Here is a 25,175-nt window from a genome sequence, read left to right on the forward strand (position 1 = left end):
TACTTATATCAGGCAAAATAGACTTTAAAAGAAAGATTGTAGCAAGAGACAAAGAAGGACATTACATAACGATAAAGGGATCAATCTAACGAGAAGATATAACAATTGTAAATACATGTGTACCCAACAGAGGAGCACCTACATACATAAAGCAAATATTAACAAACATAACGGGAGAAACTGACAGTAAGGCACTAATAGTAAGTGACCTTAATACCCCACTTACATCAGTGGACAAATTATCCAGACAGAAAATCAGTAAGGAAACACTGGCCTTAAATGAAACATTAGACGAGACGGAATAATAGGTATATAATGAGAACATTTCATCCAAAAACAGCAGAATGCACATTCTTTTCAGGTGCACATGGAACATTCCCCAGGATAGATTACATGCTAGGTCACAGAACAATTCTCAATAAATTTAAGAAGATTAAAATCACATCAAATATCTTTTCTGCAGTATGACACTAGAAATCAAACACTAGGGGGAAAAAACTCCAAAAACAGCAGGCTAGTAAACAACCAACAGGTCACTGAAGAAATTAGAGGATATTAAAAAATACCCGGAGAAAAATGATAAATGAAAACACAGTGATCTAAAATCTAAGGGACACAGTAAAAACAGTTCTAAGAGGGAATTTTATAGTGATACAAGTCTACCTCACAAAACAAGAAAAATCTCAAATAAACAGTCTAACCTTACACCTAAAGGAACTTGAAAAAGAAGAACAGACAAAACTGAAAGTTAGGAGAAGTAAAGAAATAATAAAGATCAGAGTGGAAATAAATAAAATAGAGACTAAAAAGACAATTAAAAAGATCAGTGAAACTAAGAGCTGGTTCCTTGAAAAGATTAAAAAAAATTGATAAACTTAACTCTGCAAGAAAAAAAGAGCTAGGGCTCAAATCAATAACATCAGAAGTGAAAAATGAGAAGTTACAACTGACAGCGCAGAAAGACAAAGGATCATAAGAGACTAAGAGGAGCAACTATATGCCAATAAAGTGGACAACCTAGAAGAAATGAACAAATTCCTAGAAATGTACAATCTCCAAGACTGAATCAGGAAGAAATAGAAACTATTAACAGACCTATTACCAGTTACTGATTAATTTATTAAATTATTTATTTTTGGCCACGCTGTGTGGCTTGTGGGATATTAGTTCCCCAACCAGAAACTGAACCTGGGCCCATGGCAGTGAAAGTGCTGAGTTCTAACAACTGGACCAGCAGGGAATTCCCTGAATCAGTAATTTAAAAAACTCCCAATAAACAAAAGTCCAGGATTAGATGGCTTCACAGGTGAATTTTACTAAATATTTAAAGAAGAATTAACACCTATCCTTCTCAAACTACTCCAAAAAGTTGAAGAGAAAGGAATGCTTCCAAACTCAGTCTATGAGGCCAGCATCACCCTGATACCAAAACAAGACAAAGATATCAAAAAAAAAAAAGAAAAAGAAAAAAAGAAAGAAAGAAAGGAAGAAAGAAAATTACAGTCCAAGATCACTGATAACACAGATTCAAAAATCCTCAACAAAATATTAGCAAACCAAATCCAACAATACATTAAAAAAATCGCATACCACGATCAAGATGGATTTATCCCAGGGACACAAGAATTTTTCAGTATTTGCAAATCAATCAATGTGATACACCACATTAACAAACTGAAGAATAAAAATCACATGATTATCTCAATAGATGTAAAATAAGCTTTTGACAAATTTCAACATCAATTTATGATAAAAATTCTCCAGGAAGTGGGCATAGTGGGAACATATACCTCAACATAATAAAGGTCATATATGATAGGCCCATAGCTTACATCATACTCAACAGTGAAAAGCTGAAATTATTTCCTCTAAGATCAGGAACAAGACAAGGATGCCCACTCTTGCCACTTTAATTCAACATAGCGTTGGACGTCCTAGCCACAGCAATCATACAAGAAAAAGAAATAAAAAGGAATCCAAACTAGAAAGGAAGAAGTAAAACTGTCACTGTTTGTAGATGACATGATACTATACGTAGAAAATCCTAAAGATACCACCAGAAAACTACTAGAGGTCATCAATGAATTCAGTCAAGTTGCAGGATACAAAATTAATATACAGAAATCTGTTGTATTTCTATACACTATCAACAAACTGTCAGAAAGAGAAATTAAGGAAACAATCCCATTTACAACTGCATCAAAAAGAATAAACCTACCTAAGGAGGTAAACGACCTGTACATGGATGGAAAGAATTAATGTTGTTAAAATGACCATACTATCCAAGGCAATCTACAGATTCAATGTAATACCTATCAAAATACTAAGGATATTTTTCACAGAACTAGAACAAATAACTTTAAAATTTGCATGGAAACATAAAAAACCCTGACTAGCCAAAGTAATCTTGAGAAAGAAGAACAGAGCTGGAGGAATCACACTCCCTGACTTCAGACTATACTACAAAACTACAGTAATCAAAACAGTATGGTACTGGTATAAAAACAGACACACAGATCAATGGAACAGAATATAGAGCCCAGAAATAAACCCATGCTTATGTGGTCAATTAACCTATGACAAAGGAGGCAAGAATATACAATAAGGAAAAGACAACCTTTTCAATAAATGGGAAAACTGAAGAGTTATATGCAAGAGAATCAAACTGGATTACGTTCTCACACCATATATAAAAATAAAATCAAGATGGATTAGAGACCCAGATGTAAGACCTGAAGCCATAAAACTCCTAGAAGAAAATATAGGCAGTATGCTCTTTGACATCAGTCTTAGCAATAGTTTTTTGGAGCTGTCTCCTCAGGCAAGGGAAACAAAAGCAAAAATAAACAAGTGGGACTACAACAAACTTAAAAGTTTTCGCACATCAACAAAAAGACAGTCTACTGAATAGAATAAAATATTTGCAAACAATATATCCAATAAGGGGTTAATATCCAAAATATACAAAGAAGTTATACAACTCATCATCAAAAAAACAAACAAGCTGATTAATAAATGGGTGGAGGACCTGAAGAGAGATTTTTTCCAAAGAAGACATACAGATGGCCAACAGACACCTGAAAAGATGCTCAAGATCACTAATCATCAGGGAAACACAAATCAAGACCACAATGAGATAACACCTCACACCTGTCAGAATGGCTATCATCAAAAAGACAACAAATAAGAAGTGGTGACAAAGAAGTAGAGATATGGGAACCTTTATACACTGTTGGTGGGAATGCAAATTGGTACAACCACTATGGAAAACATTATGGAGGTTCCTCAAAAGATTAAAAGTAGAACTACCATAACAGCCACCAATTCCACTTCCGGGTATTTACCTGAAGGAAACAAAAACATTAATTTGAAAAGACATGCACAGCAATGTTCACTGCAGCATTATTTACAATAGTCAAGATATGGAAACAATCTAAGTATCTATTGATAGATAAATAGATGAAGAAGATGTAGTATGTACGTGTGTGTATGTTTGTGTGTAACACACACATACACTAGACTGTCGGCCATTAAAAAAATAAAACAAAATCTTGCCATTTGTGACAACATGGATGGATCTAGAGGGTATTTTGCTAAGTGAAATAAAGTCAGACAGAGAATGACAAATACAGTATGATCTCACTGCTATGTGGAATGTAAAAACAAAACAAACAAATAAAACAAAATGAAAAACAGACTCATAGATACAGAGAACAGATGGTGGTTGCCAGAGAAGAGAGAGTGAATTAGGAAGGGATTAAGAGGTACAAACCTCCAGTTATAAAATAAACAAGCCATGTGGATGTAATATATAGGATAAGGAATATGGTGAATAATATTGTAATAACTTTGTATGGGGACAGATCATTAGTAGACTTATCATGGGGACCATTTCATTGTATGCAAATGTCAAATCACTATGCAGTACACCTGAAAAGAACATAATATTGTACATCAACTAGTTTTCAGTTAAAAAATAAGTAAATGATAAATTGAAATACATAGATGTTTAATATAAAACAAACAAACCATTTAAAGATCCAGTGGAGTGGTACTGGCATTGATTATAAAATTAAATGGCCTGATGGTAGGAAGGCACCTCAGGGGTATTACTGTTTACCAGTAATGCTTGTACCTTGTTGACTATAGGTACAGCTAAGAAGTACAAAAATACCTTTCTGTACAGCTAACCCTAGCAAATCAAGAATTTGGCAAGGTTTCCTTTGTATATTTCTAACTTCCTAACTTCTTTGAAAGGAGAAAGCATCTGATATCAGTTATACTTAGTGGTTAACTATATGCTCCCCTAAGTGAGTATTAGCCCTTCAAAACGTTTATCTCTGGTTGTGATATGAAAGTAGTTAAGCCTCTACTTCCCCATTAAAACAGAAGAAAAATATCTTGGCTTTGAGGAGATGGCCTTATAGTACACTATCCTTAAGAAAGAACTATATTTGAGTTCATCCTGTCCTCTCTCTCAAACAGCCCTCTTCTCCTGGACAGGATAAGTTGGAATCTCCACTAGTTAGCACTATTGCAAACCTATTTCTAGGAATAACCATAGATTGAGGAGGTTTTCCATCATTCTTTGATTCTTTCAAGTTTAGGATCTTGGCAATATTCCCTGCCATTCCTGCTCTCTTCCTCCAGGTATTTGCTATCTGCTTTCTATCCTCCTTAAGGGGTTGTATCTATCCTTAATCCTTTTTTCTTTTCTCCAAATTTTACATTTCCTAGGGTGTTTATTGTTAAAAGATTTTAAAATTACACCCGTTCTGATTACAAAATGATTTAGAGGTATAGTTAATATTTAATATCTTCAGACTATAATTTTTCTTTTCAGACATCCCTATGTTTATTATATTATTTTTACCTCTGGTAGTAATATTTTGATAGACACATAAATGAATATGTATTCATATATACATGAATACAAATGTTCTCTTTATTGAAAAGGTATCACTGAAGGGTAATCCTACTATTTTAACTCCATGCAGATGGTCAGGAAAGAGAAGAAAGATGAATAAAGAATCTTTAAGCAGCAGAGGAAAGAACTTGAAGTGTCCTGGAATACAACAGCAATGAGAATATAAAAGTTGAAACAGGATTGTAGCTCAGGTGCTATGAATTCAAATTGAATATTTTACTGCTAAAACAGATTCTTAGGCTGGTCAAAGGCCACTCTGCCACAATAAAGCAAGTATTTTGTAAAATTAGACTGGTCATCTGAACTGACTGTGGTAAACACTCAGAAGGGCAACTAATATACAACACAGCAACTTGTTTGTGAGCGATAGCATGCCACTAAGAAACTATCACTTGCTAGTTTTTTATGGCAGACTTGAAGGTACAAAAGAAGGCACTGATGTCCACAGGGAATACATTGACTAAGTGGGTTCCTAATACTTTAACCACTCATTTAGACAAATAGTTCTCAACCCTGGTTGCATGTTAGAATCATCTGGAAAGGTTTTAAAAAATACAGAAGACTGGGCTCTAGTCCAGAGATTCTGATTTAACTGGTCTGAGGTGGAGCCCAGGCAGCAGTATTTTTTGAAGTTCCTTAGATGATTTTTGTGTACAGCCAGAGTTGAAAACCACTGGTTTAGACAATGAACACTTTCTGGTCTTTATTAAGTGGGCATGAAGCTTTCTGTCTCTTTGTTTACCTTGGAAAAACAAAGATCTTATTGAGGATTCTATTCAAAACAACGGCTAATACCAACTGAGCCCGATTATCTCAATACTTAAGGAAGGATGTAACGTTACTTTTTTTTTTTTTTCAGAATTTAACTTAGTCTACATTTATTCCTCTAAAGCTTTACTTTCTTCTAAAAACTATGCAAAGGTTCCATCTTTTGACAGTCTTTTGTACCTAGTATGTCTGATTGGGAATGCTCAGGAGTCACTGTGACAAGAACACAAGGAGGGTTACATAGGAATAGTCGGTTACTGCTTTAGTTCAACTTTGCATTCTGGTTGTCTTGGCATGTATTTTAGTGCCTGAATTCTTTCAGAGCCAAGCTCAAGGCTAATATAAATGAAGCAGCTGCGACTGCATTGTGTTACATTCACAGGGAAGGCCAACTCAGACCATTGTGTTATGGAAATGAAAACACTAAGCGAAGCACCTGGCCCAGTACACAGCAGCTTTCTTTCAGCCAAAGCTAAATTGATGGCAACGTCTAAGGAGAAGTGATACAAAAATCATAAATATCAATAGTCACTTTATAAATAGAATATTAAAGAAAGAAGCCTGTCGCAAAAACTCAGGCAATGTGAAACAAATATATACAATTACAAGATGTTAGCATATTCCCTTTCTGAATTAAATTTAAGTACCTGGATAACTTTTCATTAGTTTACTCATTCCTTTCCAGTCACTCTTGTAACATCATTTAAATGTAGTTTTAACAATATATAAAACATACAATGGATATTTTATTTGTGTTTAAAACACAAATATGACAAAGGCAAAAAGTCTAGCAGGATGTTAAAGAAAAAAATGAAAAATAGTATCTTTAAAAAGAGGCAAAAAACTATTCAAATGACTAAAATTGTTCTTGAAGAATGTAATAGTCAAAATTCAAATCTGCAAAAACATTGCCAGCTTATACGTATATCTGACACCTAAATTGTTCAAAGAAATATCCACAGAGATAAATCATTAAATAAAGAATCCTACCTAGTTTCACTTCCCAACCTAAGTAGAAAGAGTATATACTACATACATAAAATACCATAGCCCTGGATTCCAAATATAAATTAAGATCTCTCTTTGTTGAAGAGAAAAAAAAAAGGTAACTATTTTGCGCAGGTGCCCTCCTTTACTCCAAATGATCTCTTAGTAGTTATTAAATGGTTTAGTAATCCACTTGACTAGAGACATCATCTGTAATACCAAGAGAGTAAGTGTGAAACATAGTCACTTGATTCAGGTTCTTAGATAACTCATTTATATTTTATCCACTCAACAACTACTTGTTGAGTGTTTCCTATATGCAAGGCTCTGTCGTTAGACATTGGGGTAGCTACAAAGATGACTCTACTCAATGCTCTGCGGTGACCTAAATGGGAAGGAAACCCAAAAAAGAGGGGATATATGTATACGTATAGCTGATTCATTTTGCTGTACAGTAGAAACTACCACAACATTGTAAAGCAACTATACTCCAATTTAAAAAAAAAGTTAAGTAGAAGAGATATTTATTGTCTAATGAGGCACACAGACCTACAAACAAATAACTGCAATTGGAATTAAGGTGAAGAGATATGGAATCAGAGTGGAGGAAGAACTGAATAACTACCCTGCAGATCTCTGCTTTTCTTATGCCTATGATTAGCTATAAGTACAAATACATTTAAATATTCCCAAAAGCTGAGACCTTAACTTAACCTATAGGTTCAGTGGCCATGACTTCCTTGTTTCATTTCTTACATTCTTATTTTTAAACTTATTGACTCTGCTGTCTATCTGCATAAAGATGGATTAGACTAAGTAAGGAATATACATGAATATACTACTTACTAGTTATCCATTTTAAGTTTAGAAAATATAAGTTTGGGGGAATAAGGAAGATATACAAAGATATATATCCTTTCTGCCTTATCTAGCAGCAGTCAGCAGGATACAAACAACTCTTATCCATTGGCTTCTGGGGATCTCTCAAAGGCTAACCACTACTCTAGAACTACAAGCAGTGTTAGCTGATAGCCAGGGGTGGGTGCTGGACTGGCCTATTGAATGATAGCCCCTTACCTATCACCCTGAGTTCAGATAGTAATAGCAAGAAGAGTCACTTAGGTTAGAGTCAAGTAATTTACCAGTATGTCCCAGTATTTATATAACTTGGTTTAGCTTTTAAGCCAAGACAAATATTTCAATTAAACCAATCTTTAATGCTTTAGTGGCCAGCAAAATTTAGTTAAGCTTGACAAACAAACCCGCTCACAGTCTTGCCCCAACCTACCTCTCCATCCTCTCTCTAGCCATTTTTGCCTACATGCTTTTCAATTCCTGCCTCGAAAAGCAGGAAATGCTTTCCCATATTCCCTTGAAGCGTGAGTCACCTTATGAAGTGTGTCTTTCCAAAATGCTATTCCCTCAAGATGGAATACTCTCCTTCCCCTCTCAACTATTTTCATTCAGCCTTTGAAACGCAGCTGAAATACTGGCTCCTTGACAAAGCCTTAGCTTACACAGTGCATTGTTAAAAACCAGTGTCACCATGCTCATCTACCTCCTTACGAATCTGGTCATTTTTCTGTCTCTTGCTACTAGACTATAAGTTCTCTTGTATGGAAATTCTGTTGTGTTCATTTCTGTTTCCCCAGTACCAAGTAGAGTGCCAAGAAAGCATCAATAGTCTCATCAATATCAATTGGTGAATCACCAATACTTTGCCCAAAGTAAGCATTCATTAAGTGTGTCACTGTCAAGAATTTCCATCAAGACTTGTTAAAAATCTATTTCATCTGCCCTCAGGAAGCCTGAAAATAGATCTAGGAAGAATAAGCCCCTTTTGGAGAGTCCACAACTAGCTCCTTTTTGGGGCTGATGGGTAGTGAACCTGCTGTTCACCACAGCAAAGACACCTGAGTCTTTGAACTACAAGTACTTGTGCTTAAATCTCACCCCTGCCCCTTCATAAAGTTAACATGAAAATGATCTTTGAGGTACTATATAAGTAACTAAAAGTTAAGTATCTCAGTTAGGTTCCTTTTTGTACTGCTTTCCCATATTCAGAAAGTCTTTTGTGATATTTATTACAAAAATATTTTGTGTTGATCTGAAACTAGACATACTTCTTCTGGCAATACATTTAAGTGATGTAAGTCACATTAGCTATTGGTATCATATGGAGATTTAAAAAATACAATGTACTTCCACAGACATCCAAGTACTGCAGTGCCTCATTTAGCCAGCATATTTTGGTTTCTCTTAAAAGAATATAAATTATTTATCTAGCATTATCAAGGAGTGAGGAACTTTACAAACTAGATTTTTCGGAATAGCAATTTTTATAAAGCTTCACATATCTTTAAGATTTTAAATATTCTCAATGGATATATATCACACAATATTACACAGTTTCCAGTTTTAAAAAACAGCCTGGTACAAACAATATAATCTCACTTTTCCTTGATGATTCAGGACTATTATTATCAATGTCAATTACTACACTATGCACCATCCATCCTGTAATACGATGGTACCCTTAAGGACTATCAATAAGTATAAGGCTATCTGCCTTTATCCTAAATGAATTCAGATTGTTTTTATGACTCCTTGTTTTTCATTTTCTCTGCCTCCTCCCTCTACTCACTGACATTTTTTTTTTTTTGCCATTAAAAAAAAATTGCAGTCAGTGTGTTTGCATGGTTATTTTTCCAAACAATTGTCTAGATGAAGGCTTATGAATGGCTAAATTCTACTAGAGAGCTAAGTGCATGGGCTTTGTGACTGCAATTTGCTAATCAGGGGACCCTTCTTTCCCTCAGTATTTCTAAATCCATGATGTGGCCGAGATTGTAAAAAGAATAACAAATGAGGGAATTCCCTGGCGGTCCAGTGCTTAGGACTCAGCGTTCTCACTGCCGGGACCTGGGTTCGATCCCTGAGTAAGTGGTCTGTGAGTAGTGCTAGTCTTCATGTATATGCACCATTGGTTTATTACTTTTACTCAAAAATAATTAGCCTTATTATTAAGGTAAACCTTAAATTAGCTGTCAATTTATTGTTTAAATATAAATGAAAATTGTTATTTCTAATTAATTCAAATTTTAAAAGGCCAGTCATGAACTTCAGATTCAATATAGGAAGTATTTCAAAGTTACCACATTGCAGAGGAATATTCTTCTTCAGCTACTGATGTTGGAAAAAAAAAAAAATTAAGTATTCACCATTCTATTCTAGCATGACAGTAGTAAAAATTCAAATTCTAACTCAAACCTTTTCACCAAACTCTTTATATAGATAGTTAGTTTCACTATATTTGATTGGTTTCATCAGGAAAATAAGAAGGGGAAGGGAGAGAAAAGATGCTTTTTTCATTCATGAAAACAAATTTTAAATAGATAGTTATGTCTATTAGAATAAAGAAATTTGGTAAAAGGCATGAAATCCAGTATTTTAAAACTCCTGTCACGATTTGGTTAGAATATTAATCCAACACTTGCTTGTGGTCTTTAAAAATGAGAAGATTTGTAAAAATTTGAAAGGTGTCACAATAATAGATATTCACAAACTCTACAAGGCACCTAGATATAACAAGGGGAAATCTTGCTTCTCAGGATTAATGTAAAATAAAACATTCACTTTGGTTAATTTACAAGTGAATGCCAGCTTTATATCTCAAAATACCAGTTCTACTTAAAAGGTCATCCTAACTTTAAAAACTTGTATTGGAATAAAGAACACAACGTATTAACTTGGCTGAATTAAAAGAAAAAAAATCCTTTTTTTCCCAATAGAAAAGGCTATTTCTACTTTATACTGATTTCCAGTGTACCTATAATAATGACCAACTTCACGGATGTAATTCTTTTCAAGTTTAAAAGTAATTAATTTTAATAAAATGATATGAATAGAAAGTAAGTATATTTCTTATTCAATAAACAAAGAAAATGGATGAATTAAAATCTAGGCTACTCCAAGTTATATCAAAGAGGTCCAAATTGCAACTGGTAGTCACCTGACCTGATCACTTACAGACTTTCCATCTCAGCGTTCCTTCATATTTAATATTGATTCTCAGTACTGCCTAGTCAGTTTAAGGAGTATTTTTAACTGGAATATTTCTTCCAGAGTATTTCTTAAGCACTTATATAGTCATCTAAAAGATGGCTTAAGCAAAGCATAGGCCAGGTTTCAGGATTAGAACTCACAACTGTCTAATTTTCTAATCTAATTTTCGGATTTTCTGCTCTGCAACTTTATGAGTCTCATCATTCTCTGCTTAGGCTCCATCACTAAAAACACTATACGCCATCCTTTAAAAAAAAAAATTCCTACCAGCATCTTCATAAAATTGTGATAGCTTTTAGTTAGTAACTTGATAAAGAAATTCTTGAAGAACAAAATGTTTTGATTTCTTAGCAACTGTCTCTAACTCTAAAACGAAAGGAGAAAAGTAAAGTAATCTTTTAGAGAAGAGAAACACTTACTGGTACTTTGAAGGGTGAGGTATTTGCAGTATCCATAGAGTTGGGTTTCTCTGATGTACTGGTCCCTGAGATACTCCGTCTGCGGGGGGACCTTTCTGCTGGCACCTCTGGAAAAGAAAAAAAGAACATCATAAAAAACCCAAATTTAGGATCTTTTGCTAACCTGTAAAATTATTGATTTTTTTCTCACAAAAAATCAGTCTGCTTTAAAGATACATTACATTCTATCTCTACATAATTTGTTTCTTTATCTCTAAAGAGATATTATTGAGACACTAGGGAGACTTGGTCACTGTTAAGAATCTGCTTTACTGTGACAGCTTATATCTTTATGCACATATAAAAAGTAATTTCCTCTGAGCTATGTTTAATATCTCTAAGTTCACTTAATATTTGCATCTCAGTATATGAATCTACTTCTCTATGTCAGCAATATAGGAGTTAATATAATCCAGTGAAATTTTTTCATATTCTTGTGAACAAATTTTGCCTAGTGAAAATGATTTGATGGTGTCTGCACAAAGGTCAAAGTTCAGTTCTGTGCAGATAAGATGATTCACTAGCCTGCAGCCAAAGGTCCATGAGAAGACTAAAAGCTGCTGCTAGGATAAAATAACATATATGCCTATGCTGATATAAAAATAGATCAGCTTCTCCTTGTTCTGGCAATATGACCTCACTAAGATCTTACTCTGGAATCCTAAATCTGTTCAAACTGACCTAACAAGCTTCAGATTTTGCAGATGATGTGGTATTCTCCAATTTAATTACTATACACTATATTAAGGTTACATTAAAAATTTTTATAGAGTGATATACATATATATGCATATATATATGCACATAAACACGCACACACAGATGATAGATATATACATATTATACCTTTATCACAACTGCTTCCCATCTCCACTTCAACTGACAGACATAGGAATCCAGCTTCTCAGATAACATTAGATAATCTCAACATGGACAAGGGAAAAAAAAAAACACATCCTAAAAAGAGTATTCTGTGTTATCTTCCAGATCTTAAAAAATAAGGAGTAAATCGTGACTCCGGAGACTGACATTTTGATTCCTGCTGTTCTCCCTTTAAAAGATAGATGCAGTTTAAACTTCCATTTCTGGCCTCCTGGCCCCTGGGATCCGTGCTACTTCCACTTAAGAGAAAGCGTTTTTTCTCGCTCCCTCCCTGTGCCTTGCTCTTCCCCCTCCCTCTCTACAGCTTGCAGAGAGAGCAAGCGAGAAAGCAACACACAGGACTGCAGCTATTCAATCAATTGTTCCGACTGCACATCCTCATTAGTTACTTTCAGGCTATTAGCAGACGCCCAACCACTGCCTCCCCTCAGTTACAGCAAATTTCACAGTATTACACTAATCTGCAGAAGAAAAAACATTTCCTGAAATTTATATTCATCTAGTGCCAAAAGGACACCATTTTACACAGACCCAGTAATACACACAAATCAATCCCTCCTATGAAAATCCAGTTGGGAGTGCTTACCCTATTACTATCTTTGCGTGCTGGACACTGATTTTCTTCCGTGACTAAACATTTCTTCACTGTGACATCCTGACCAGTAAGACATAAGCCAAATCGCAACATGCCTAATGACCGAGAGGTTGACAACACAGCATCTTAAATGCATGCAGTACAAGGAAGTTCCATGCTATTACTGTGTTTTAAAATTATGACCAATAACTGCCTCTCAACTTCTCTCTAACCATCTGTGGTTAAATGAGCCTTAATGTACAAAGCCATTTTCAGAATTAGGCACACATGAATTCTACTGCACATTTCTAAAAAATGGTACTATAATTAAAATTCATAGGAATGGCACAAAGCACTGAATTTAAACAAATCAGTTTGTCAGAGCACACTGAACAACAAGACCTTCAGACTCCAGGAAGATTACTTTAAAGGGTGATTATCTAAGTCAGGCAATTCTATATGGGGGGCAGGCAGGTGGGGATAGGGGCTGTTGAAGGTAGAAGGAGATCTCATCTTTCGTCTGATAATTACTGATCATTAGAAGATACATGAGATTGAATATTATAATATAATATATTTTAATCTCTGAATAATTGATGGAGAAACCATATTGGGAGAAAAATAAGTTCCATTAGCAAGGATAAAATGATCTAGTAAACAGTTTTCCTTAATTTGCAATGTTCTGGCTAAGGAAGGAAAAGAAACTTATCTCCTTACTGTCTTCCAAACATCTAATTTTAGTTTTCAGGCATATGAACTCATTACGTAAATATATTTCAGTGCTTTTAGCTATTTGAAATTATTTTGGCTATAATGAGCAACCACATTTCAAACCCTAACAATATGTTCTTTGTTATACTTATCTTTAGATTCTCTTTCTGTATCATGGAAAAAAAAATCACAACTCTGATGTAGCTTAAAGAGTGTCACTGGGGGCTTTCCTGGTGGCGCAGTGGTTGAGAGTCCGCCTGCTGATGCAGGGGACACGGGTTCGTGCCCCGGTCCGGGAAGATCCCACATGCCGCGGAGCGGCTAGGCCCGTGAGCCATGGCCGCTGAGCCTGCGCGTCTGGAGCCTGTGCTCCGCAACGGGAGAGGTCACAATAGTGAGAGGCCCGTGTACCGCAAAAAAAAAAAAAATAAATAAAATGTCACTGGGTTCAAAAAGAAGAAATTAAATTATTTTTGAAGTTTGAACAACTGTCATTAAAGAGGGAAAAGCAAGGAAACAAAATAAGCTAAATCAACTAATGATAAGAGGAGGAAGTCTACACTTCTTGACTTTCCCAGCCCTCACATCAGTGCAACTTATCTGCTGATGTCTTTGAATGTTAGGGTTGCTTAGTTTTCAGAAGATTCATAATTATTTGAAAGCTGAGAGAAGAACATATACCCAAAGAACTAATGACCACTTAGAAACAGGGGAGCAGCATCAGGAAGAGCAGAATTAACAACTTGCTGGATTAGTCACAGGCTGGCCTGCATGTTAAACTCGTCCAGCTACCTTTGACTTTAAAGCTCCAAGCAAAAAGGAAAGCTGCTACTATGCTCTTAAAGCTACATTTCTGCTGATTTGGATGGAAAATCTATACCAGTCCCAGTAGACCAAAATTAGACAGCTTTCTATCCTACCCGGCCCTTTCTACATACTACTGCATTATTTTCACTTGCTGTAAAAATTAATATTCTTTTCATAGTCACAGTATTAAATTACAGTCATTTTAAAATATGCTCTCTCTCTAAGACAAGAGGCATATGATATTGTTTCGGTAGATAAAGGTCTAAAACTAATTTGTTCACTTTCTCACCCTCTAAAAATAATATTTTTCATCTTCAGATTGAAAGGCAAAAAAAGTTATAAAAAGTCCAGTTAAGTTTTAAATTTATCTCTTCATTTCCTTTGCCATTGGGTATGAACTGAGATGAGGTGACAACTTATAATAATGAGAGATAACCTCCAATACAGCTCCACATAGGATGATGTATTGAACAAAGAGAACATCTGGGTGCTTTTCTTAGCAGCTCTACCAACTATCTGTGTGATTACGTGTAAGCCATTTCAACCTTTCCTGCTCTGGTCTGCATTAATAAACTGGGTTATTCAGACCAACCAGAGATGAAGACAAGATGAATCAGTTTATATGCTTTGACCCAAAATTAGCTTTTTGGAAGAATGGGGCTCTCTAAATCCAAAATACATTATTACAATGTCATTTCCTCAAAATACACATTTTCTTCTATGTCAGTGTGCTTTGTTTTAAAAGTGTGGCAAAGTAATTGACAACTAGATAATTATAAGGGCAAAGGCACTTTTGGTGGAAGATGTGCCTATCTGACAAACAGAACTCAATTCTGCCTTTCAGACCTAATAGTGTGTTCATGGCCTTTAGTTTATTTATAATGAAGTCAATGTAACAAATGGTGTTTCAGGGAGGGAAAAAGAAGAGGAGAGAGAAAGGGAGATGAGTAGGAACAATAATTTCACTACAGTAACTATAGTGAATAGGTAGATAGATGCATTGAGAAGGTGAGTGAGAGCCAATACTTAAGGAAGTGAAGAGGTCAGGCTTGTAGATTTATCAGGGAGGGAGGCTGCAGACAGAGGGAGAACAATACAGAGCTTCTAGGGTAAAGTGCAGCTGGGAGGCCAGTGGGGCTGCTGTCGGTAAGTGGGGACAAATAATAGCAGAAGGCCTAAGAGGAATTAGGGCAGGCGTGCTCAGATCATGTAGGCTTTGTAGGCCTACACATAAGGACTTGGCTTTTTACTCTGAAAGAAAAACCACCTGGTGAAATGCACTTCATCCAAAGGTACAAGTCACAAAGAAATACTATGGAGAGACACTTACTGGCAGTTTCTTAATATTTTTTTTTTTTTTAGGATTTTGAATAATGAATGTGATTGAAATGATTCTAGAATATTATTATGCTTGGAAAGAGAGTAAGGAAAATGCTTATATTAACTGAGGGTTAGGTTCTAAAAGCCTCTACAAATAAATGAGAAAAGTATCTATTATGTAATGTCATTATGATAAAATATCTATAAATATCAACTATATTTACTTTTTGTTCAGTCACATTTAACCAAATTTCATATACTGTCATGTCATACATGCATATACTTAACATAAACAACATAGCTAAAACTGTCATGAATTCTGATAATGTCTATTACTTAGAGTAAGTTACAATGGTTTTGTTTTGAAGTAGAGGAGATGATTCAAAAATACGTTTTTTTAGGAGAAAAAGATGTACTTCAAAATTATTTAAGTACCTCTTTTGTGAATAATTTGTCTAAGGCAGAAATATTTTTCTATTTTTATGATAATTTGAGTTAATGTTAAATGCTTGTTATGTGCTAACCACTGGGTCTAGTATCTCTTACTTAGTTCTTGTGGTAGCCCCTGAGGTAGTAGCAATTTATTACTCTCTTAGATGAAGGTGGAGGCAAAATCTAAAGAAGAGAATAACCTTACCAATGCGAAAGTAATTTCAGAAAATTCAAAACAAATGATAAACAGACCGAAGAAAGATATTTATAAAGTTTCGATTTGGTAGACAATGATGTAAGGAACCAAAATATCCTCCTTACAGCAAAATTCTCTAGTTATGACAGACCAGAAAAACATTACATGTTCACAGATGCAGTCAGATGGCATATACAGTATGTCTAAATACTTCACATTAATAGCAATCCAAGCCAATTCCTAGTAATTTTGTGTATAGAATTATAAAACATCAATGAATGTGAATGCTCTGTCAATTATAATTATTCACAGGTCCCATTAATATTTTTGACATTATATTTAGGAAACAAGTTCTCTATTGTTATCAAAAGGAAATTCTTTAGTTCACTTCAAAAACCTTTTCAAAAATCAAAAACATTTCAACAAAGCATGATAAAAAATTAAATACACACCAGAATGTTTGGTCACCCATTCAAGTCACTGGAATTTCAATGTGTATAGTGTTGCTGTGAATGAATCCACTTCGCTATCATCTATTTCCCTTATATTGCAAAAATGATGACAAAATAGGATGTGATAAGTCCATGGCTCAAGTTATTAATGAATGAGTTAATAAGCAAATAACTTATTTCTCCATGCTGTGAATTCTAAATTAGGAGAATGCTTCTTCCACAGGAGGCACAGAAGACACTTAAGGAACAGAATAGGAAGGAAGGAATAGTATTAGGAAATGGGTTTGTACCTCTTTATCAAGAGGGCCTTTAATAACAAATGGCAAACATGAAAGAAAAAAAAAGGCTTCATGACGTTTCATACTTTTTGTTGGAGGATCCCTTAAAGGTAATGAGAGCTTAAAGATGAAGGTAGAGAAGAATTTTATAAAGGAAAAGTGACAAGAGCAAAGAGGAGAAAATTACATCCTGCATTTATATAGTTGCTAACAACATAGCACCTGGGTGTTTTATAGACTTCACCACCTGATTTTCAGTAGGACATTTTCTGCTGTATCTCACTTTTACTGCTGTAAAGCTGAGGCACTGACAGTCACTACCATTCAGCTCCTCTGGAGTACAAATCCCCAGAGCCACTTTAATTCATCCAATTTGTATCACTTAGACTGCAGTACTTCACTCAAACAAGCAGTCCTTTCAAGTTTGCATGCCCTAGACACATTTCAATACATACAAATTGGTGCTAAGTACAGAAATGTGGTGAATTCTCAGAAAGTAAAGGCAGCTAGTCTCCCCCACCTTTTCTTTACTTCAACAAATTTATTCCCTATTATTATTTTTTAAAAATTCTTCTTGTTAATATAGTAGGAGAACAGATTTCTCTCTGGTCAAGCAAGTATTCCATTTCTTCATCTTAGGGTTTCACATGATTATACTGGATGAGATGATAGAGAACACTTTTCACTGTCAACTGGAAAGACACAGTTTATGGATATTTATATGGTTATCTTAATTTTCAAATACAAAGCGTATCTATGGTTCTTAGTGATAACAACCAGGGATCTTAGTAGTAATAATAAAAGTATAACAAGGATAACTGCAACACCAAACTAACATTTTTATTCCTTATTACATGCTAAGTGTTTTATATTAATTTTCTCTTCAATCCTCACAATTCTCTGGAATTGGAATTATCGCCCCCGTTTTACAGATGAGGAAGCAAGATGTTCTATTACTCTGCCCATGTTTGCAGGGCTGGTAAAGGGCAGAATCAGAATTAGAACCCATGCAATCTGAATCTAGAGGCTATACTTTTTTTTTTTTTTTTTTTTTTGCGATACGCGGGTCTCTTACTGTTGTGGCCTCTCCCGTTGCGGAGCACAGGCTCCGGACGCGCAGGCTCAGCGGCCATGGCTCACGGGCTCAGCCGCTCCGCGGCATGTGGGATCTTCCCGGACCGGGGCACGAACCCGTGTCCCCTGCATCGGCAGGCGGACTCTCAACCACTGCGCCACCAGGGAAGCCCTAGAGGCTATACTTTTAATCACCACGCATGCTATCCTGTTCTCGTTGTGTTTTGTATAATGGATTGTAATGAAGAAAAATAAGGTAAACAATCATGGAGACTTCAATTTTCTTACTTCTTCCTAAAAATAACTCAAAGAACTTTAACAAGTGCACATGATTCTTCATATTTTAAAGAGAATTAAATCATACTCTTTGGGGGATAATTTACTGCAAACAAAACCCCATCAAAGAAAACTCTCAATCCTGGAATGCTAATGCTATTAAGAACATTATAATCAAGAAACAAAGAGGGGTGAGGCAATGTGGTGAAGAAGGAGAAAAGTTACTTGCTTAACGTAATGGTGAAAAAATTTGAACAAAATAGGAATTAAGCTATAAAGAATATCTACCACTGATTCCTTGAATTAAAAAGTGACAAAAAACCCTCCAAAAAATAACCCACCCTTAGGGGGATGGTTGAATAAGCAGAGCACAAAGGTTTTTAGGGCAGTGAAAATATTATGTATGATACTGTAAGGGTGGGTACATGTCATTACACATTTGTCCAAACCCACAAAATATACAACATTAAGAATGAGTCCTACTGTACTATGTACTTGGGGTGATTATGATGTGTTAGTGTAAGTTCATCGACTGTAACAAATATATTACTCTGGTGGGGGTACTGATAATGGGGGGAGACTGCATTTGTGGGGACAAGGGTACACAGGAAAATCTCTGTAACTTTCTCTTAATTTTTCTGTGAACCTAAAACTGCTCTAAAAGAACAGTCTTAAAAAAAAAAAGAAAACCTGCCCTTCTATCCTCATAAAGCAATCTTCAGTACACCTAAGTGGAAAGATAACTACTTAGGCCAATTCTATGAGACAAAAATAGATAAAAAGCATTGGTCAGCATAAAGTTACTGTTTTGAACATTTCAATCTAGTTATTTATGAGATTTTCTTAATCTCATAGCTTCATTTTGGTGAATAATATTTTGTCTTCAACTCTGGAAGACAATAGATCTTCTAATTTACAGAGATGCTCTAAGACCTTTATCTAAACTTTTTCTATAACTGACTTTATTAGTATGTTTCAAATATAATTCTGGGTAAATCTGATTTATTCATACATAATTTCACTGTTCATCTCTAAAATCTTTTTTCAAAAGATCTGATCCTTGATTATGCCAGGGTCTTTTAAGACTAATTTGGGTTTTATTCCAAAATAGACATTAATAGAAAGCATTGAAAGTATTGAAAACATAGAAATATTTAAGCCTCTAATAAAGATGAGAACTTAATCATTTACTGAGGACCAAATATGCATGCGGCGCTGCACAAAAAACAAAAAATCTTTACAGTGGACCTCATTTACTAGTGAAAGTAGCAGAAACGGGAGAAGCCTGTAATGTTGATTGGTACCCCTTTAGCCACCAAACACTGTCAAGTCTCTCTTTGAACGTTGACTTCATTTTGTTCTCTTTATTTCCACTACCATATACCACTCTAGTCCAGGATTTTGTATTTTCTCATGTAGATTACGGCAGGACCCTCCTAACTAATCTCACTGACTCCTGTCTCTCTCTGCTTAAAGCTATCCTGCTTACCATTACCAGATTAATCTCCCTCAAACAGTACTTTCTTAATGTAATTACCTTCCCAGAAATCTTAAAGATAGACAATCAGGCATTGAAAAAATATCACCTAGCCCCCACCTTACAGAGTCACTCTTTTCTGCCAACACTTTCCAACAAATTGCCTTAGTCAGATGATCTCTGATCTTAAACGGGCCATATTAATTCCTCTGTGTCTGTCTTTGCTAATGGTTTTCACCTATCTGCCAAATCTTAGGTAACCTTCAATACCAATTTCAATTCATCTGCTTCCATAAAACCAGGCCTAATTATTCACATTTCTTTGATTTCCAAGTAATATATTTGTATAAGTTCACATTACTTGATTATATGTTCTCTAGTTTTGGATGCCAAACTACGTGAATTCAGGTCTTGCACTGCAAGATTTGAACAGTGGTGACCCTGTCTAAATTTTCAAATAAAATAAATTTTAATAAATAAAATTCTCTGAATTTTAAGTATTTCTCCCACAATGTTTCCATAAACCATTTGCACCCATTCTTGCTTGTCTCGCAGGGAATACTGAAACAGAATAAAAGATAATTGGTAACAAATAAATTTTAACTAAACAACTAAAAAATAGTTCAGCATAGTCTGGTCACCATTTTTTTTCCTTTAATAAACACATGTGATTGTATAGAATTGCCATTTTTTTTTGTATGTTAAAATGGAAAAATATCAGCAATTTCATATGGTTCAACTTAATTCATAATAAAATTATTAATAAATTTTCTAGTTATTTCTAATTCACATATGGCATTAAAGTGTATCACTAATCAAGTTTAAGAATCACTCATTTTATGTCTATTAAATTGAATCTTCCACTATAATTGAGATTTTGATAAAGAAGTTTCATGGGAGATTAAGTTTTTCCTTCTATGCATCATTCTATTTAAAGATTCACAAATTTTCAGGTTTTATCAAGAAGCACAATTAAACATAAATTAATCAGGTTTATGTCTTGATATTTTCTTATTAACTTCTATTTTCTTGAGATATCTGTTCACCCTGATTTCCTTTAGTTTTTTACTTGCATATCCCTATAAGGACAAATTTTGAAAGAATTTCCTTTTTTTTTTCCTTTTCTAAGGATATCCCCTCAACAAAGGATGTAATACTTAAAAACTCTAAGGTAACTATGACCACCTGTGGGGTTCAATATGAATTGCCATGCTTAGGTTTTAGCATGGTTCTTACCATTTTTTTTTTCAATTTAGATACCATTTATTCACTTGCAATGAAAAACTGAACTATCACTGAATGTAAATATTAATGCAAGTGTGATCCAGCATTTATTCTTTTTCAGAAGTCAAGCTATATGAGAAATCAAACCACAATCGGTGGTAGATTTTAAATTATTGATTCAATTTCTTTAATGGTTATAGGTAGCAGCCCTACTTACATTTTTTTAATTCCTACTGTAGCCAATTTTAATAAGTTATATCTTTCTTTAAAATGTCCATTTTCTTCAATTTTCTATTTCTTCAATAGTCTATTGTTTAAGTCTCTGATTTTCTGTAATTTTGTCCTTTTTCCCATTTCTAACATTGTTTATTTGTGGTTTTTCTTCTGTCTTGGTCAAATCTTGACAGTTTTATCCTTTTTTTTTTTTTTTTTTTCCGGTATGCGGGCCTCTCACTGTGTGGCGTCTCCCATTGCGGAACAGAGGCTCTGGACGCGCGGGTTCAGCGGCCATGGCTCACGGGCCCAGCCGCTCCGCAGCATGTGGGATCTTCCCGGACCGGGGCACAAAGCCGTGTCCCCTGCATCGGCAGGCGGACTCTCAACCACTGTGCCACCAGGGAAGCCCAGTTTTATCTATTTTCATTGGACTTCTTTAAGAAACAACTCTTAGCTTTATTGATACTATTATGTTTAATTTCTGTCTTCTATTTCATTATCATCTGCTGTTATCTTCATTATTTCTTTCCCTAAACTTTCTTTGGTTCTATTCTTTCTTTTTCTGCCTTGTTGAGCTGAATGCTTAATTGGCTCATTTAATTTTATCCTTTTCAATATAAAAGATTAGGGCTGTAAGTTTCACTTAGTAACTATTTTAGCAATATTTTACAAGTTTTTATATGTACTATTTTCAGGATGTTTAGTTCTAAATATTCTATAATTTCCATTGTTAGTTTTTTCTTTGACTAAAGAGTTATAATAAGTAACTTTAAAAGTTTCCAGAAAGAAAAATTTTAAGAGTAAATTTTTTGGTACTAATTTGTGTCTTAGTTCATTAGATCAAGAGAATATGTTTGGGGGACTTCCCTGGTGGTCCAGTGGCTAAGAATCCACCTTCCAATGCAAGGGACACAGGTTCGATCCCTGGTCAGGGAACTAAGATCCCACATGCCATGGGGCAACTAAGCATGCCCACCTCAACTACTGAGCCTGTGCACTACAATCAGAGAGCCCACGTGCCCTGGAGCCCCTGTGCCACACCTAGAGAGAAGCCCGTGCACCGAAAAGAAGAGCCTGCGTGCCTCAACAAAAGACCCCGCATGCTACAACTAAGACTTGACACAGCCAAATAAAGGAAGGAAGGAAGAAAGAAAAAAAGAAAGAAAGAAAGATTAAAAAAAAAGAGAATACGTTTGTATGATATAAAGAATTTGATTTGTTGAGATTTGTTTATGCCCCAATCCACTGTCAGTTTTCATAAAGATTCCATGTGTACTTGAGAAGACTATATAAGTTGGATTCAGGATTCTATACATGTTCATTAACTCAAGCTAATTTTGTTTTTTATATCTTCTATACCCTTACTAATTTTTATAAATAGGACTGTAGATTTATCAATTTTTCCTTATACTTCTGTCGATTTTTCCTTATAAATTTTAAGGCTCTGTTATTGAGTGCATGTAAGATTGTTATAATTTTCTAGTGATTTTTATATGTTATCATTACATACGGACCTCCTTTATTTCTAGTAACACTTTCTGACATAAAGATCCATTTGATTTCATTTTCAATGGCTATGGTATAGCTTCCTTTTAATTAGTATTTGCCTGATATATCTTCTCCCAAAACTTTTACTTTTTTTTTTGGAGGAAATAAATATTTTAAAATTTTATTTACTTTTTTATTGAAGTATAGTTGATTTACAATATCATGTAAGTTTCAGGTGTACAGCACAGTTATTCAGTTATACATACATATATATATTCTTTTTAAAAATTATTTTCCCTTCTAGGTTACTACATAATATTGAGTAGTCCTTGTTGGTTACCTATTTTATACACAGTAGTGTGTATATGTTAATCCCAGCCCCTAATTTATCCCTCTCCTACCACCAAAACTTTTACTTTTAACCCTCTTGGGTCCTTGTGTGTGTGTCTCTTTTTTTGGCCACACCACATGGCATAGGATCTTAGCTCCCCGACCAGGGATGGAACCTGTGCCCCCTGAAGGGGAAGTGCAAAGTCTTAACCACTGGATCATAGGGAAGTCCTGCTTATGTCTCTCTTATTCACAGCATTTTAAAAAATTGAGTCTAACATACTTTACCTTTTTAACATTTTTATATATTGTTTTCTGATATAGTTGGATTTTATTTTTACCATGTGTTTTGTTTACTTTATTTCTATGCTTTTTTTCTGATTTTCTGTCTTTTCTCAGATTGATCAAGTTTTAAAAATTCATTTTCTCCTCTACTGTTTTTGAAATTATGCACTGTATTTTTATTCTTTTAATAGTTGTCCTTAACATTTTTTAACACGTGTACCTAAAGCCTAAAGCTAATCCTGATTTCTATCCTTCTCTTGAATAATTCAGTGATCTTAAAATGCTTCAATTTCAATTACCCCCTTCCTATCTCTGACATATTATTGTTGTCCACTATTTCTGATTTACCTTATCAGAACTGTGGTTATGAATTCTCAGGGGATTTTTATCTTCCTCCCTCCCCCATCAGTCCAGTCTAAGCTAAGTAAGATTTATCAGTTTTGTCAGTGAGCAGATTTTAAATTTCCACTTTCACTCTACAAGTAACCCCGTCCTGTGGGGAACAATGGGGTGGGGCTTTCGCTTCTAATTCCTCTCTTTGTTTGGTCCCTAAATCTATCTCCTATCTTGTGGCCATTAAACCTTAACTTTTTGGAATTCTGAGACAGGCAAATGTCCCCAGGGCAATTCACTACCTGGATTTTTAATTGTTTTCTTTTGTTCTCTTCCTGGGAATTTCCTTTCCCTCCTGAGAGGAGAGTTCAGCCATTTAGTTTTAAATGTTTCTTTCAAAAGACTCCAGGACACAGAGAACAGACTTGTGGTTGCCAAGGGGGAGAGGTTTGGGGGAGTGATGGAGTGGGAGGTTGGGGTTAGCAGATGTAAGCTATTATATACAGAATGGATAAACAACAAGGTCCTACTGTATAGCAAAGAGAACTATATTCAATATCCTGTGATAAACCATAATAGAAAAGAATATTAAAAAATGTATATATATGTCTAGCTGAATCACTTTGCTGCACAGCAGAAATTAACACAACATTGTAAATCAACTATACTTCAATTAAAAAAATAAAATAAAATTTTCACTAATATGACATTTCTAGTTGTTTCCGTATTATTTTTCAGGATATCTAGTCTGACATATTGCCAGAAATGAGAGTTTTAATTTTTGAATATGCTTTCCACCGATGTTAGGTGTAATTAAAAAAAATCAGATAATAGTTGCTAATGCTAAATTATTAACTATAGTTAGTAGAGTCACTTAGACACCTAAAAATATATTTAGATTTTATAAAAATCATGTTCCTCTTTTATAGAATTATCCTATTACTTGAATGACTTAATGAAATGAATTCATGTATATCAGTTTAGAAAATTTAAAGGAGTACAAAATATTTGTTAAGTATTTTCTTTTTTTCTAGAATTTGGAAAACCAATTTATAATGCGCTGAATAATAATTGCAAACACTACCAATGTACCCTAAATGGTACTTGTAGGTATGAGAATAGAGAATAGTAGTAAAAGGTAGATCTGCCAGAATAATTTAGATAACTGTGAAAATGGCTGAATCTCAAACTTGTGGGTATCTGAACAGCATTCATTCATTCAAAAAAGTACTTATTAAGTAGTATTAATTAAGCACCTATTTACTACTATTCTGGAAAATGCCAAATATTAAGATCCCTACCCTGCAGTAGCAGGGGAGTGCTGGATGGGTACACAAATAACAACATAAATGGATACACAAATAACTAACTACAATGCAAGTCTGGATAAGACAAATGCCATAAGATTAATACAATGGCTATTATCTCCCTCATCTTTCCTACTTTCTATGGCTAAATCTCTGCATGCATCTTTGATTCCTGTATGAGTTTCTCCCTTCTCCCCCTCAAAAGGTTAATTGTGTGCCCTTAATCCCACCCTCACCCTCAAAACCATAAAGGATTTTTGTTCTCTCAGTTATCCTCCTCTCTTGTAAGTTCAATATCTTGTTCTCTC

At 34.7% G+C, this 25,175-nt stretch overlaps 1 protein-coding gene across 4 annotated transcripts in view; it reads right to left on the bottom strand.

Moving 5' to 3' along the window:
• The window catches only part of RASAL2 (RAS protein activator like 2), a 379,074-nt gene that overhangs the window by 79,856 nt on the left and 274,043 nt on the right, over positions 1-25,175 (bottom strand). For all 4 annotated transcript variants that reach the window (XM_060132692.1, XM_060132664.1, XM_060132683.1 and 1 more), the window contains exon 4: positions 11,167-11,273. In XM_060132692.1, coding sequence (XP_059988675.1) covers positions 11,167-11,273 — 107 coding nt within the window. The remainder of the gene's footprint in view (positions 1-11,166; positions 11,274-25,175) is intronic.

The sequence above is a fragment of the Lagenorhynchus albirostris genome, chromosome 2 (assembly GCF_949774975.1).
Source record: "Lagenorhynchus albirostris chromosome 2, mLagAlb1.1, whole genome shotgun sequence".
Taxonomy (NCBI): Eukaryota; Metazoa; Chordata; class Mammalia; order Artiodactyla; family Delphinidae; genus Lagenorhynchus; species Lagenorhynchus albirostris.